Source organism: Myotis lucifugus, unplaced genomic scaffold, assembly GCF_000147115.1.
Source record: "Myotis lucifugus unplaced genomic scaffold, Myoluc2.0 scaffold_88, whole genome shotgun sequence".
Lineage (NCBI taxonomy): Eukaryota > Metazoa > Chordata > Mammalia > Chiroptera > Vespertilionidae > Myotis > Myotis lucifugus.
In genome coordinates, this window is record NW_005871136.1 from 3174329 (window position 1) to 3189630 (window position 15302).

The window sequence follows — 15302 nt, forward strand, 5'->3', positions numbered from 1 at the left end:
TACACTGTCTTACGTTTGTGGAAGCAAGAACCTTTGCCTGGGAGATCCTAGGCTCTTGAGGTGTCTAGAGTGGCTTGGATTTGGATGTTAGAATAAATTCACTCCTTTAAAGCCCCATATAAATTAACTTCAAAGACACAGCTGGCAGAGGTAGCTACTTAAGCATGTAGAAACATAAGGAAAGATGAAATGATGTTACCTTTCAAGTTTGGACAAAATGAAATATTTTAAAAGTTAGGACTCAGAGGCCCATGGAGTTCCCAGATAGATTTAGACCTTCTTCCAATGCCTTCCAACCTGAGGACAGCAGCAGTATCAGGAGTAAGTGGTATAGACACTTGGCATGCCATAAAAAGTCACCTGTCTTGGAGCAAGAAGGCCAACAGCGCTGGTGCCCATTGCCAGGCTGGCCATGAAAGAATCACCTGGTCACTTGTTTTATATAATCCCATCCCCTGTCCTGGGAGATTCCAATTCCAGCAAAATGCATTTTTAACTGATGATTCTGATACACAGCTAGATCTGGGGAATGTCGCAAAGACTGAGAGAAACAACTTTTCTTCTTAGGAGAAGTGACCAGGAAGGGCTCAGTATCACCAGTCATACTGGGACTGAGGTCCTCTGGCTGAGGGATCAGATTTAAAAAACTCCTTGCCCAGACTCTAGAGCAGCGGTTCTCAACTTGTGGGTCGAGACCCCTTTGGGGGTCGAACGACCCTTTCACAGGGGTCGCCTAAGACCATCGGAAAACACATATATAATTACATATTGTTTTTGTGATTAATCACTATGCTTTAATTATGTTCAATTTGTAACAATGAAAATACATCCTGCATATCAGATATTTACATTATGATTCATAACAGTAGCAAAATTACAGTTATGAGGTAGCAATGAAAATAATTTTATGGTTGGGGGTCACCACAACATGAGGAACTGTATTAAAGGGTCGCGGCATTAGGAAGGTTGAGAACCACTGCTCTAGAGTGATGCATAAGGTATCATTACAACTTATGCCTCACACAAGAAAGAAAGGGCTTGGTTGCTGGTTGTCTACTTTCTACAAATTCTTAAGAGGGCAATGTATCAATTAGTATTGATCAGTTTAGACTTACTTTATCATCTGACACTGGACATCTTGGTAACTTTTCTATGTGTGGGTGATCCTATATAATAAAAGGCTAATATGCAAATTGACTGAATGGCGCAATGACAGGTTGTTATGACGCACCCTGACCACCAGGGGTAAGACGCTGAATGCAAGAGCCGCCCCCTGGTGGTCAGTGCGCTCCCACAGGGGGAGTGGTGCTCAGCCAGAAGCCGGGCTTACAGCTGGCGAGCCCAGCGGCAGTGGCAGGAGCTTCTCCCGCCTTCGTGGCAGTGCTAAGCACCCCTCGGGGGATGTCCAAAAGCCAGCTTAGGCCTGCTCCTGCTAAGCTGGAAGGCAGACATCCCCCGAGGGGTCCCGACTATGAGAGGGCACAGGCCGGGCTGAGGGACACCCTCCCCCGACAGTGCATGAATGTTGTGCACCGAGCCTCTGGTAGATAATAACAAGAGAAAAAATATCTATGGAGATGATTATGCTCTTAGGTTGGGATCCTCTAAGGAGCATTTACTATTAAGAAAATTAGAAAACATAAAGTGAACATTCCAAACAGAATCTTATTTTGGAATTTTAATGTTAACAAATGGTAGCTTCCCAGGTCAAAATCTTCTATGTATTAGGAAAACACTGAGGAGAAATGACATGGAAATCAGGCCCAGCCACCCCATAAACTTCAGAGCTTGCTCTGTTGTGCAGAGATTTTGTTTTATATTATGTGATAACGAATAATGGATAACTGATGTCCAACCTCATGGGTAAGTGTCCAATCCTGTTCCTCACCCCCTTTTTGAACCCACTGGGAACTCTGAGAGCTCAGAGTTCACATCCCTGTGGAATGGACTGATGGGCTCTTTACTGGAAGACCCATTTCCTGTCTCTCCCCTTTCCCATCGGGCAGGATATGGACAGAGAAGTTAATGGATTTACTCTACTGATACTGTGTGGTACCAAATAGGACCCCAGCCACGAAGTCTCTGAGGTATACACAGATAGGAAGGCTAAAGAGAGATGGCAGTATTCCTTCTCCAGTGGTGGAATGTGCTAAACACACACACACAGTTACTGAGTCTCTTTTCTAGACCTGAATAGAGCTATAAAGCTTTCTTGGCTTGAGCATGTCTGGGCACAGCTTGTGCTCACGTGTACATACCAGCAGAGAATAAGCAAGGTTCAGACATAAGTAGCCTTCAGTTAACGTGGCTGAGGCTGGTGCCAATGGGGACAGAACCTCCTCAAGGGGTCCAAGTAGACAGAAGACCCAGCGACAGGTTTCTCTGCTCTTGCTCAGATCTGACGAGGCGGTAGCCCAGCAAGTTCATGGTATCACCACAGACTTTCTGAAGTCGAGAAACCTTTTCATAAGGCAAGGACTGGCGCCAGGCCTGGGAGATACTGAGGGCATCCCTGGAATCCGTTTTGAAGGAGTGGCTACCCATGCCCTTGCCTCGAGTGATATTGTGCACCCAGGCCTGGAGGTGTGGCAAGAATTTCAACCCTGCATATTCATACATTCGGGCAGTCTGGGCCAGGGGGTCCTGGACCACGTCCTCATAGCGCATGAGCAGGTAGCGCTGCTTGAGGGCTTTGGGCAAGGTCTGAGCAGCCTTATAGATCTCCAGCTGGCTTTGACAGATAACCTGCATCACATAGTAGGGTTTGTCGTCGTCCTTGAGTTTCTGCTGCTCCTGTCCCATCACAATTTGGCTGTCAATCATGAGTTCATTTGTGGTGTGTTCTCTGGAACGGAACACCGCCCGGGGGTCCCGAACCAGGTGCACGATGTGCAGATTGAGGGAAGGGTCCCTCAGCAGCGGGTAGAGCACCTGCAGGTTGAAGAAGCGCACCTCCTTGAGCACCACGTGGCTGTAGTTGCGGCAGGCCTTCTCCACCATCTCAAGGGGCTGTGTGCTGCATAGGGTCTTGCAGTGAGCCCTCGGTATGATGGTATCCCGTGGGAAGGCGTCGCAGGCAGGCGGGGAACACAGAGCCCGGCTGGTTTCCCACTGGAACAGGCTGGACTGTATTCGGGTACCTGGTTTCATGTAGGCATCAAAGACGCTCATGTCACACAGAAAGATGGACCGAATCAGGTCCCGCACCGCCATATGCAAGTTCCTGGAGGTGCTTTGTGTGAAGGTCATCCAGACGTGCCAGGCAGGCTCCATCAGGTAGAAGACATCCGGGTGCTGTCCAAAAAGCTGTCCCACAAAAGAAGAGCCAGAGCGCCAGGAAGACAGGACCAGTACATGCATGGGCTTGGGCTCCTCCCTCGTAGACAGGGAGTTGAAGTTGTGGTTGTACAAATGGATGTATAGAATGAAGATGGCCATCTGGGAAACCAGGAACAACAGCAGTGGCCTCATTTTGGGGGGCAGTACCATCGTGCTGAAGTGGAAGACCTTTAAGGAACAAGCAGAGGGGCTGTGATGGGCTGTTGTTTTGGTGTCTGCCTTCTCTTCCCTCCTCAGCCAAAATCACCTTCTCCCCGGCCCCCACCAGTGAGCAATGCAGAGAGCTGGAGCCTTCTTGCAACAAATTGCACAGATCCTCCTCAGAATCAATTCCTGTCTCTTGCAATCTGTGTGTCAATAAGCTCTATTTATTTTAGGCTCTTTACCTTCTCTCTCCTTGTCTTTCTTGTCCTTTGTGCTATCAAAAATTTCTAAACTCTGCCATATTTCATCATTGTAGGGGAACAGCTCCACCCTGGTGCCCTGGTGACATGCACGTCTTCACTCAGGCCACTAGGCAAAGCTTAACTGCAGTCTGGCCCAAATTGTGGTTGAAAGCCCTAAGATTCCTTCAGAAACTAAGGAAGATAAGCTGGCTTATGAAGAACTACCATGAGGCCACCCTCTTTTCTTGAGATTGCCACCTTACCTTTCTTTTATCTCAATGAAGCACAGTGCTCTCAGTCCACTGAAGGTTATGGCTGCAAGCTACAAAGCTGCTTGGCTTTAGTTTGGAGTTATCTCCTCAGTGTCACGTGGTCCCCCTGATTTGGTCTCATCCTGTGGGACTAGGAACATGGGAGCTGACCCAGTGCTGACCTCACATTATGTGTAGGTAATAAATTATCTGAAGCTATTTAGGTAGAATTGTCTCTTTATAGCCAACTCTATAAAGTGTGGCGAGCCAACCTGAGCTGCAGTCATGATACTGTGGCCTGTTAGGGACTTGCTGCCACTTGGGGGATGCTGGGCCACTTGACACAACCTACTCAGGGCTGCCCAGAATGGTTGGGCATGTTGTGTGCTGGACAACCCTAGGGAATGCTATCTCATCAAGAATTTAAGATATTTATTATTTTTAAAATGTTCTGGTAGGTAACAGTAAACTAATTTTGTCTGACAGAATAAGTATATTAGATTGATTTACTAGTTGTTAGATCCCATATAATAAAAGGGTAATATGCAAATTGACCAAACGGTGGAATGACCAGTTACTATGACGCACACTGACCACCAGGGGGCAGATGCTCAATGCAGGAGCTGCCCCCTGGTGGTCAGTGCGCTCCCATAGGGTGAGCACCGCTGAGCCAGAAGCCAGGCTCAGCAGTGGTGGCAGGAGCCTCTCCCGTCTCCGTGGCAGCACTAAAGATGCCCAACTGACAGCTTAGGCCTGCTTCTGTGGGACATCCCCTGAGGGCTCCCAGAATACGAGAGGGCACATGCTGGGCTGAGGGATCCCCTCCCCCCCCCGCCCGAGTGCATGAATTTCGTGCACTAGGCCTCCAGTGTTAAATATTTAGAGAAGCGAATTTCACTTTGTGATTCTCTGTAAGGCTCATACAATCCTGAGCTACTCCTGTCACAGTCAGGGCTCGCTTTGTGTGACAAGACCATGGTTCTCAGCGTCATGTTAGAATACTATTCCAAGGGAGATCTTAACCCTCTTCAGGGGTTAAGATGATTCTGGATCATTTTGAGTGACTTTCTAACTATTAAGAGATAAGATAGCCTTGGCTGGTGTGACTCGGTTGGTTGGGTGTCATTCCATGCACCAAAAGGTTGCTAGTTTGATTCCCAGTCAGGGTGCATGCCAGGGATGCAAGCTTGATTCCTGGTGTGGGGTGTACAGGAGGTAGCCGATTGACGTTCTGCTCTACATTGATGTTTCTCTTTCTCTCTCCCTCTCCCTTCCTATCTCTCTAAAAATCAAAATTTTAAAAAAGAGCTAAAATAGCCTATTTCACAAAGGATAAAATATTAATAGTAGCAAGGTGCTAATTTGCATATCACTATATAACCCAGAAGTTCTTCCTTCAAGCTTTAATAAAGAAGAGAAAATATATTTCTAGACAGTAACTGGAGCTGGATTCAGGGTTGCTATTTTCCTGGTGACAGGTCTTATCACAATTTTAAAAAAAAGTTTTTACTAGGTAATAGTCACATGGTTCAAATTGTTTCTAAAAATATCATTAAATATTGGGGGATCACTTCATGAATTATATAAATGTCAAAGCACTATGCTGTACACCTGAAACAAAAATAAAATCATACTGAATGTCAACTGTAATTGAAAAATTGAAAAAACCCCACAATCAAATAAAACACACACACCAGTATACAAAAGAAGTATCATTATCATGGACATTAAACCCACAGATTCAGAATTTAAAAGAAGACTTCCTAAGATTCTGCAGGCCGAAAGGAACTAAGGGGATACTTGCCAGCCCACAGCTTGCCTGTCACTCGGTCTGTCACATACTGCACGGTAGGCAAGGGGAAATCCTGTGACAAGGAGCTGTGTCTGTGGAGGAGGCCTAGTCATAAATTAGCAAACTTCTAGAGCTATTTGTAAACACAGGTAAAGACATACTTTTTAAAGAGGCCACAGTATTGTCCTGGGGGAAAGAACACCTAAAACGTTGATCTGTTTCTGAAGCAGTAACCTCTTCTCTATTTACTAACAGCTAATATTTACCTATTAGCTGGTGTTTTGTCATCACTGTCAGTGAAAAGTCTACTAACACTGTCCTCCATCTGCCCATTTCTAAACTTGCTCCCAGATAGCAACTGAGTTCATTTATTAAGTCCTTTCAGTTGCTTTTTTTTAATACATAAGAAAATTCAAATGTATATGTGTTCTTCATTTTTCCTTCTTTATAATGCAAAAAGTAGCAAGTTAATCCACCCTCGCTACACCTCACTTTTTTAGCTTAACAGTATGTCTTGGAGAGCTTTCATGGCCATATGTAAAGTGTTTCCTCATTCTTTTTTACCACTAGAATAGAATAGAATACTATTGTGTGGATATACCACAATTTATTTAACCAGTTTCCTCATTGATGGACTTTTGGGTTATTTGCCATTTCAAAAGCCTCAATAATGACCTTTATATTCACACATCATTACTCATGTATGTAAGCTAATTCCCCAGCAACAGAATTGCTAAGTCAAAGAGTACTGATGTAAGTATCTTTGATATCTATTGCTCCTAAAGCCTTCATACTGGTCACAAACCATGCTGTAGGTCCTGAGTTCCAGAGATTCTAGGGAATGGAGTTCAGAGGAAGAATTGGGCAGCCACAGAGGTGACATTTGGAGTTTATAGTAGAGCATTCTTGGCCAGTTCATGGGCTTCCCATGGAAGTCCCCTGAACCTTCTGGGAAGTGTGCAATGACCCAAGCCAAACCTTGTGTGTCGGTGGCACAGAAACCCCTCTCTGTCATTCATTACAACAATGCGTTTCCTCCCTGTGTGCCAAAAGGAGCCAGCGAGGATCATCTCTCCTTGGTGGCCAAAAAGTGCTTTGCTATGTTCGAGGGAAATGCCAATGAGTGGTAATTCCTGTCTTGGTCCTTACTGTTAGAACAGGAACAGCGAAGGTGTGCTCCTAGTTCTTTTCAAATTGAGCCCAAGTGGAAATGATTAGACACTAGGCCATTATTGGTAATGCTCCTACCCCTTAAAGACTCAAGAGGTAACTTGAGCAAGAGATGTTCTCCCAAAGGCCATGTGAGCATGAGGAAAAGTTTGAAACAATGGAGCAAAAGAGAAGAAAGTGAAGAAGAGAAGAACTTGACCTGTGCACAGTTATAAGGAAACGGATAGAATTTTATAAGCAGGGCCTGTCATCAACTCAGGAAAAAGCTAACCTTTCCTTGGGATTAGACAAGTAAACGTTTCAAGTTACCCCTTTCCTCCCCATAATCCCAGCTTTGAGCCAACTCGGTGTCCTGAGCAGGGCCTTCTGACTCTGTCCCCAGTTGTCCTCAGAAGTTAGTCGTTCTTGCTTCTCAGGAATTCCCATGGAAACCCTTTGACTTCTTTCTCTGTTTGTTTGTTTTTCCCATGGGCACTCTCCCTGGCCAGAAAGAAAATATGCTTTTGTCAAGTGAGTTCCATCTTTTATCTCTGGGATCGAGGCACATCCTGGATCTAGGCAACATGACGGGCTGACCAGAACTGCTAGGGAATGCTTTAAGGTGCATCTTGGGCAAAGCTCATCTCTGCAGAGACCGTAATAAATGGTAGAGATGGACATTCTTTTTTCTTTAACCTGGGGATATGTTTTTTTATAGATTTGAGAGAGAGAGGAAGGGGGACAGAGAGAAACATTGATGTGAGAGAGAAACATTGGTCAGTTGCCTCTAGTACACACCCTGACCAGGATCAACCCGCAACCTGGGGATGTGCCCTGACCAGGAGTTGAACCCTCAGCCTTTTGGTGTACTGACGACTCTCCAACCCACTGAGCCACCTGGCCAGGCGAGAAGGATATTCTTGAGACCCTGGGAGAAGCGAGGTGATGTGGCTCCGGAAGAAAAGGGAACCGGCAATCTCTTCTAACCTAGCCACTACCTTTCCCCAATTGTTCTGCACTCATCTCCTCTGTAGTCCTTGACGTTAAAAAGCATTTTTAGGAAGTCTGTGACCTGCCTCCACCTCAGAGTCCCTGCTCCACCTTCCCAAGTGTTCTTTTCTGCCTGTTCAATTGCATCCTCGAATCCCGCCCTCCCTGTTGTCCGAATCCTAAATCTGCTCATCTCTAGCCTGGCTTTGCCAGTACTAGTAGCCTCTCTCTTCTGTTCCTCAGCTCTCCACATCAGCCACTGCTGCCCCAAACTACCTTTTTAACGTGCAAACCGGTCACTCCTCTCCTTAAAATTCTTCAACAACTTTTGGGAGGAAGCAGAGTTTACCACCCCAAATTATGCCTTCTGGAATTTTGATTATTTTAAGTTAGTTATTTTTTTTAAGAAACAGAGACTCAGAAAGAACTTTTAGCCTTTGCCCTAATTGAATAAAATCATTCAGCTAGAAGACCTGCTTCAGGCCGGGAGCCTCTTATTGACAGATAGCTGTAGTTTGCTATAAACTAAGTATGATCAAAGTCCTCTCTGTGTCCCATTGTTAAAGATGTCCCAGCAAACATTTCTGTACTAAATGTTTGCTTTTACATCTTTTTTTTTTATAGTGCTGTACGTATTTAAAAAAAAGACACACCCATGCGTATAATTGGACCTGTGCAGTTCAATTCCATTTCAAGGGTCAACTGTATTTGTCTTTTTTCAACTGGCTTATTTGCTTAGCATAATGTTCTCACGGTTCATACATGTTGTCAGGATTTCATTCCTTTTATTTAGTTTTATTTTTTTAAATATATTTTTTATTGTCGATAGTATTACAGATATCTCTCATTCCCCCGCTTTCTCACCTTCCTCCCAGCCCCTACCCACCCTCACCATCCCACCCCCCAGGTCTTCACTACCCTATTGCCCATGTGCATGGGCTATGCATGTAAGTATGTAAGTTCTTTGGTTTATCTCTTCTGGTCCCCCCAACCAGTCTGTTCCATACCTCCATGCTTTGGGTCTTATTTTGTTGGTCAATTCATTCTGCTCATTAGAGTCCACAAATAAGTGAGATCATGTGGTATTTGTCTTTCTCAGACTGGCTTATTTCACTTAGCATAATATTTTCCAGGTCCATCCATGCTGTCCCAAAGGGTAAGAGAGCCCTCTTTTTTATAGCTGCATAGCATTCCATTAGTGTAAATGTCCCACAGCTTTTTTATCCATTCATCTACTGATGGGCACTTGGGCTATTTCCAAATCTTAGCTATTGTAAATAACGCTGCTATGAACATAGTGGTGCATATATTCTTTCTGATTGGTGTTTCTGATTTCTTGAGATATATTCCCAGAAGTGGGATCACTGGGTCAAATGGAAGTTCCATTTTTTATTTTTTGAGGAAACTCCATACTGTTTTTTCATAGTGGCTGCATCAGTCTGCATTCCCACCAGCAGTGTACTAGTGCTCCCTTTTCTGCACATTCTGGCCAGCACTTGTTGTTTGTTTTCCCATCTTTATGTGAATTACCTTCCTGCCTTTTGAAGTCCTAACCACAACCCCTCCAGCTCCCTTCTCCTTAGCTCAAGATGGCGTATAAGCCTTAACTGCCCGATCTGTCTTTGGGCCTGGTACTCTTTTGGAACCCCCTATGAAAATGTGGTCATTTTCTCCTGTTAATCTCCCTCATGTTAATTTGATTATTAGTTCAGCCAGAATTTAAAAGTGTAGAAGGAAAAATTATTTTTCCTCCCCCACACTTTCTAACCCATACAGTATTACGTCAAAATCCCCAAGTCTTGTACCCAGGGTCCTTCATGATCTGATCTTTGGGTTACTCCCCTCCTTTTGGTGCCATAGGCTCCAGACTTTACTTTCAGTTCTTCCCAACTTGCCCTGTTTAGAAGCCCCGAGACATTTGCAAGACGACTACTCCCTCAAGATTGCCCACATAGCTGCTTTCTCCCTGAAAGTCATCTCCCTTCCTCTAAGATTTAGTTGTTCCCCAAACTTTCCATTAGCATCCACCTCTCACTCTATAGTAAACAGCTGTAGAGGAATGTCTCCCCGCTGGTGGTTGTAACTTAAGGGTAAAGGTTATGTCTCACGTTATTTACAGATACATAAAACTTACAAGTGATTAGGGTTCAATAAATACTTGTTGAATAAATAAATAGTTGACTGTGGGAAGAAGCAGTTACTACAAAGCAGATAACTGAACAAGATGCATCAGAGACAGAAACTTGTCCTTTTCTAAAATGTACACGAATGTCTCTTTAGTACCAGTTACTAAAATTTAGGTGAGTCCATTGAGTATAGAGCACAGAACCAATAATGTCTTAATTGCATGGAGCAAGATACTAATATATACATCAGAGGCATAGGTTCAATCCAATATGGCACAGTTAACCTCACTCCAAAAACATAGTTACTACACTGAGCATGTCTTAATTAAAACTAGGGGGAAATGAACATTATGTTAAGAAACATTTATTAATAAGAAATAAAAGCCCCCTTGCAGAGCAACAGAGTACTCAGATCACTTCCCTTGCCGTAACCAGCTCTGTTAGTAAAAGAAGAAGAAACCCTCAGCATATCCCATCATCACTGCCCCCCCTCTAAAAAAATAATTTAAAAACATGTTGCCTCAGTGATGGGCAAGTGTTATCATCTTGGCACACAAAGGACACCCCATCATTGAAGAGTCATGACAACTTTAGGATCTTGACACAGGGGTGGCGCCTATGTCAGGCACAGGGACCGTGTGAGGCACCAGATTGGCGACCCCATTGAGCAGCCTGATTACAGAGGGCTGAATTATAGATGTCCCCCAAATCGGTACCATGTAGCCTTTTAGAAACAAAATAAATCTGAGAGAAAAACAGACAGACATCAATTTTTGAGTCCTGTATTCCAGCCCATGGCACATTCCTAACTTAGATTCCCCAGTGAGATTATGCCTCTACAACCAGGAATTATAGATGGCAGAAGATATGTGCACAAATAGAGAAGAGAGAGAACAAATAGAGCAGAGCTGGGTTGAGGAAACCAACACCCACACATACAGCTGTAGGCCTGGGAAAGCTGTGGAGATAAGCACCCAGCACAGGAGGAACACAGGGTGTCCATATGGTAACAGACTGTAACTAGACTGAAAGGACCAGGAAGACGGGAACTGGGTCCTGGCCATTGCTATGTCTCTAGTGCCAACAACAGTGCCTGGGACATAGAAGGTGCTCAAGAAACATCTGTTGAATGAATGAATGAATGAATGAACGAACATTTGTAAAACATTTTTTACTGCTTAAAGTGCCCTCATTGACCTGGTTAGTAAGGAAGACGGAGGCCAGATATTTTTATTTTGCACATATAAAATATTTCAATTCTAGTTAGAAGTTCCAGACTTGTCCAAGGCTGTACAAGATAGAGATCTCTTCTACCTTGGCTGATGTGCTGGTCTCATAACTTAGTCTTATTTTCCATGCTAATGGCGCCCCACAACTTTGAAAGCTCTTTTAGCCACAGACATAACACTAATCCAATGAGATATACTAGTATAGACACACCATTTTATTGCACTTTGCTTTATTGCACATCACAAATACTGTGTTTTTTTATTGTTGTTCTTAATCCTCCTCATCAATTTTTAGAGAGTGAAACGGAGGGAGGGAGGGAGGAAGAGAGAGAGAGAGAGAGAGAGAGAGAGAGAGGAGAGAGAGATACGTCTATGTGAGACACATGGATTGTTTGTGTCCTCTCCCCCCGCCCCCGTACATTCCTCGACTCTGGGATCTGAGCCAGGATCCAACCTGCAATCTAGGTATGTGCTCTTGACTTGGAATCAAACCTATGATAAGTGCGTGGACCAATGCTCTAACCTCTTATCAACACCAGCCAGGGACAGATGCTGCATTTTTTAAAAATCTAAGGCAAGACCTCCACCAGTAAAAAGATTACAGCTTGCTTTATTATGAGACTCTTGATTGCTGTGATCTGGAACAGAGCCCAAAATGTCTCTGAGGTACGACTGTTTGGGACAGTGGTGGTCCACGTCCCCATTTTTTTACAATAAACAAACTGAACTTTGATGAATTGATTCAGTGGTGAAAATGCCCTGCCAGAACCAGAACCCAGGTCTTTTAGGTTCCAGGTCCCAGAATGTTCAAGTATCACACTACCCTTCACCTAAGTTAGGGGAAACCTGCAGCTCCCTGCACCTCTGGTCTGCCACTCCCCAGCACCTGCACAGCGAAGCGGGAGGAGGGTACGGACACTTGACTTCCGAAGCAGGATCTGAACAAGTTAGATGCTTCAGGGGACTGGCTACAAAATACACATCAAAACAGCCCTGCTGGCATTCTAGGCTCTTTCAGACCCTCTTAGGGATGGAGCCATGTGGATGGAGGAGCTACTGGCAGGAGCTTGCGTTTTCTCTGGGTGATTCTCCAGGTGAGTCTCTGTCAGCCGCCCTCCCTTTACGTTATCACTGAACTCCCAGTTTAGCTGTCCCCGTGACCTGATACCCACTCCTGTGGCCCTGGGATAAGGGCCCTGCTTTGGAGGTGTATACAGAAAAAAACTGTTCTTACCTTGTTACTGGCTTAAGCTTCCCCACTGCTTTAGAGGCTCGCTGCTAGCCAAGCCCTGCAGCTTTTCTCCTCTGACTCACTCTCTTCTCCGCTTCCTCCTCCTCCTCCTTGCATTTTGCATACCCAGCCCATTTCAAAGGAAATTCCACTGCCCTCTCCTTCTTCCAAAGAAATGACCCACCTTCCAAGGAAGGGTTGAGAAAGCCTTCACTCCCAGGGAGCCTTAGGAGGCTCGAGGGGTGGGGAGACTGAGGTGGGCGGGCGATGGTCCTGGAATGTTCACTCCTGTAAGCCGCTGAAAGGTTAACGCCCTTAGGGCAGAGTGAAAACCAGAGGGCCACCCTGGAAAACTGGGAGCTGAGGTCGATAAGCAAATCACCCGATAGTTACAACCAAAACGCCCCAGAATATGAAACCTGTCTTCTATCTTAACCTTATCTCTTGCAAAAACAAAGGGTGGGGGGTGATGAGAAAGCCATGTCTGGATTGCATCTGACTGCTCACTCCATGTTATTAAGGGGGTTAACTTTTTTTTTTTTACTTCTATATCATGTTTAACATTTCTGTCCTTCTTGCAGGAGGTAATAACTAGGTGTGTTACCTAAATGTAAAAACTGCATGTATGGGAGGACATAGGAGCATTGGCATTTAGTCGGGGCATAGGAAAAAAAATTTTCCCCCAAGAAAAAAAGAAATGAATTAACATCAAAGAATATAGCTTCTCACTAGCTGCATGTCGTTGGGCAAATCACACAGCTACTCTGAACTATTTTACACAAATTGTTGGGAGTGTAAAACAATAGATGAGAAAACTTTACAACATGTACACAAATAAATGTAAATTGTGGTGGAGTGTATAAAAGTCACTGACTTTGGATTCAGACATCTGGGCAAGTCATTCCACCTCTTTCAAGCCCTGGAATATCAGTAAAATAAGGTGTAAAATATCAGTGTGAAATATATATTCACCTTACAGAATTTTTTGTGAACAATTATGATTGGATTAATGCATATAATGTCCCAATGTGATATTATGACAATAATGAGTTAAAAAGTGATAGTTATTATTGAATCAAATAATACTTCTTTCTTCTTACACAGCTGTTGGCTCATTTTCCAGGCCTTGAAAGAGAGGGCAGGCAGAGATGTCTGAGTTCTGGGGTTATCTAGGAAGTATTTTTATTTTATTTTATTTTTAAAAATATTTTTTATTGATTTTTTACAGAGAGGAAGGGAGAGGGATAGAGAGCTAGAAACATCGATGAGAGAGAAACATCGACCAGCTGTCTCCTGCACACCCCCTACTGGGGATGTGCCCGCAACCAAGGTACATGCCCTTGACCGGAATCGAACCTGGGACCCTTCAGTCCACAGGCCGGCGCTCTATCCACTGAGCCAAACCGGTTAGGGTGTCTAGGAAGTATCTTTACTGGTTTCCATCAGCTGAGCCCCTGAAGGCTTTATCGCTGGCACAGATGACCAGCCCTGTGGCGGTTCCTTGTTTTGATTGCAATTGTGTGTCCCTTCCTCCCTCCCTATTTCTCTCTGGCGGGGAGGAGAGAAATGTCTCTTCCCTTGTACTCTGTGCAGAGATATAACTTGAAGAGCCAGAACTGGGCAGATGGTGGTTTTGCTTGTATTCTTATTATCAAAGTAATACTTGCTAATTATTAAAAATTTTGAAAAATACAAAATGTATAAGGAAGACAATATAAATTCCTTTATATTTTGCTAACCAGAGAAAGTGATAGTTGATCCACCCTCCCACACACATTCTCTCCCCCACTCCACGAATATAGAAATCTGTATACTTGAGATCACACTGGAAAATATAGGCTTGTACTTGTTTTCCTTTGGTCTTTATTTTAAAACATGTACATTATGAAAGTAGGGCATAAAGGTACAATTTATTAATATAAAGGTACGACCACTTTTTAAAAAACTTTTTTTGTTTTTGTTAAAACTCACCCGAGGATATTTTTTCCATTGATTTTTAGAGAGAGTGGAAGGGAGGGAGAAAGAGAGAGAGTCACTTGGACTGGTTGTCACAGGGGTTGGGGGGCAGGGGATTCAAACTCTTGTCCAGGTATGTGTCCTTGACCAGGAATCTGCCCATGACTCTTCGATATGCAGGCTGACGCTCCAACCACTGAGCAACACCAGCTGTGGCAATTCCTCATTTTTCTTTATAGTTTATCACCTTAAGCAATACAATTAAAATTTCCCCAGTTTGACCTTTATTACATAGAATCATGCCCCATGTATTCTTTTGTGCTTTGCTTTTTAAAATTTCACATTATCCTTATAAGATTCATCATATTGTTACATATAGTTATAGCTTTTTTTTGTTTTTATTACTGGACTAGAGGCCAAGGGCACAAAATTCATGCATGGGTAGGGTCCCTAATGGGTAGGGTCCCCTAGGGCCTGGCTGGCGATCAGGGCTGATGGGGGCCTTCCGGCTGCCAGCCAGGGCCTCCTTTCCCCAGCTGCCGGCCACCGGCAGGGTCCTTCCTTCGTTCTGCACCACCCCCTGGTGGTCAGTGCATGTCATAGTGAGCAATAGACCTCCTGGTCTCCTGGTCAAACTCCTGTGGGGACACTTTGCATATTAGCCTTTTACATATATAGATAATATTCCCTGTGTGAATATACCACGATTTGTCCATGATGTTGTTAATGGACAGACATTTAAGTTGTTTATGGTTAAGAGCTATGACTACACATTCTAGACCCGTCTCCTGACATGTTTCCATAGGCCACATGGGAGGGGGTTGGCTTTGATTTTTTCAGTTCACACTGTATC

General features: G+C 44.2%; 1 protein-coding gene across 1 annotated transcript; it reads right to left on the minus strand.

Annotated features, from left to right (window-relative positions):
• Positions 1-1949: 1949 nt before the first annotated feature.
• On the minus strand, positions 1950-12557 carry CHST4 (carbohydrate sulfotransferase 4). The gene is made up of 2 exons (XM_006091240.3): positions 12497-12557; positions 1950-3507 (listed from the first exon to the last, which is right to left on the minus strand). The coding sequence occupies exon 2, from the start codon at positions 3487-3489 to the stop codon at positions 2341-2343; it is 1149 nt and encodes a 382-aa protein (XP_006091302.1). The 5' UTR covers positions 3490-3507; positions 12497-12557; the 3' UTR covers positions 1950-2340.
• Positions 12558-15302: the final 2745 nt, after the last annotated feature.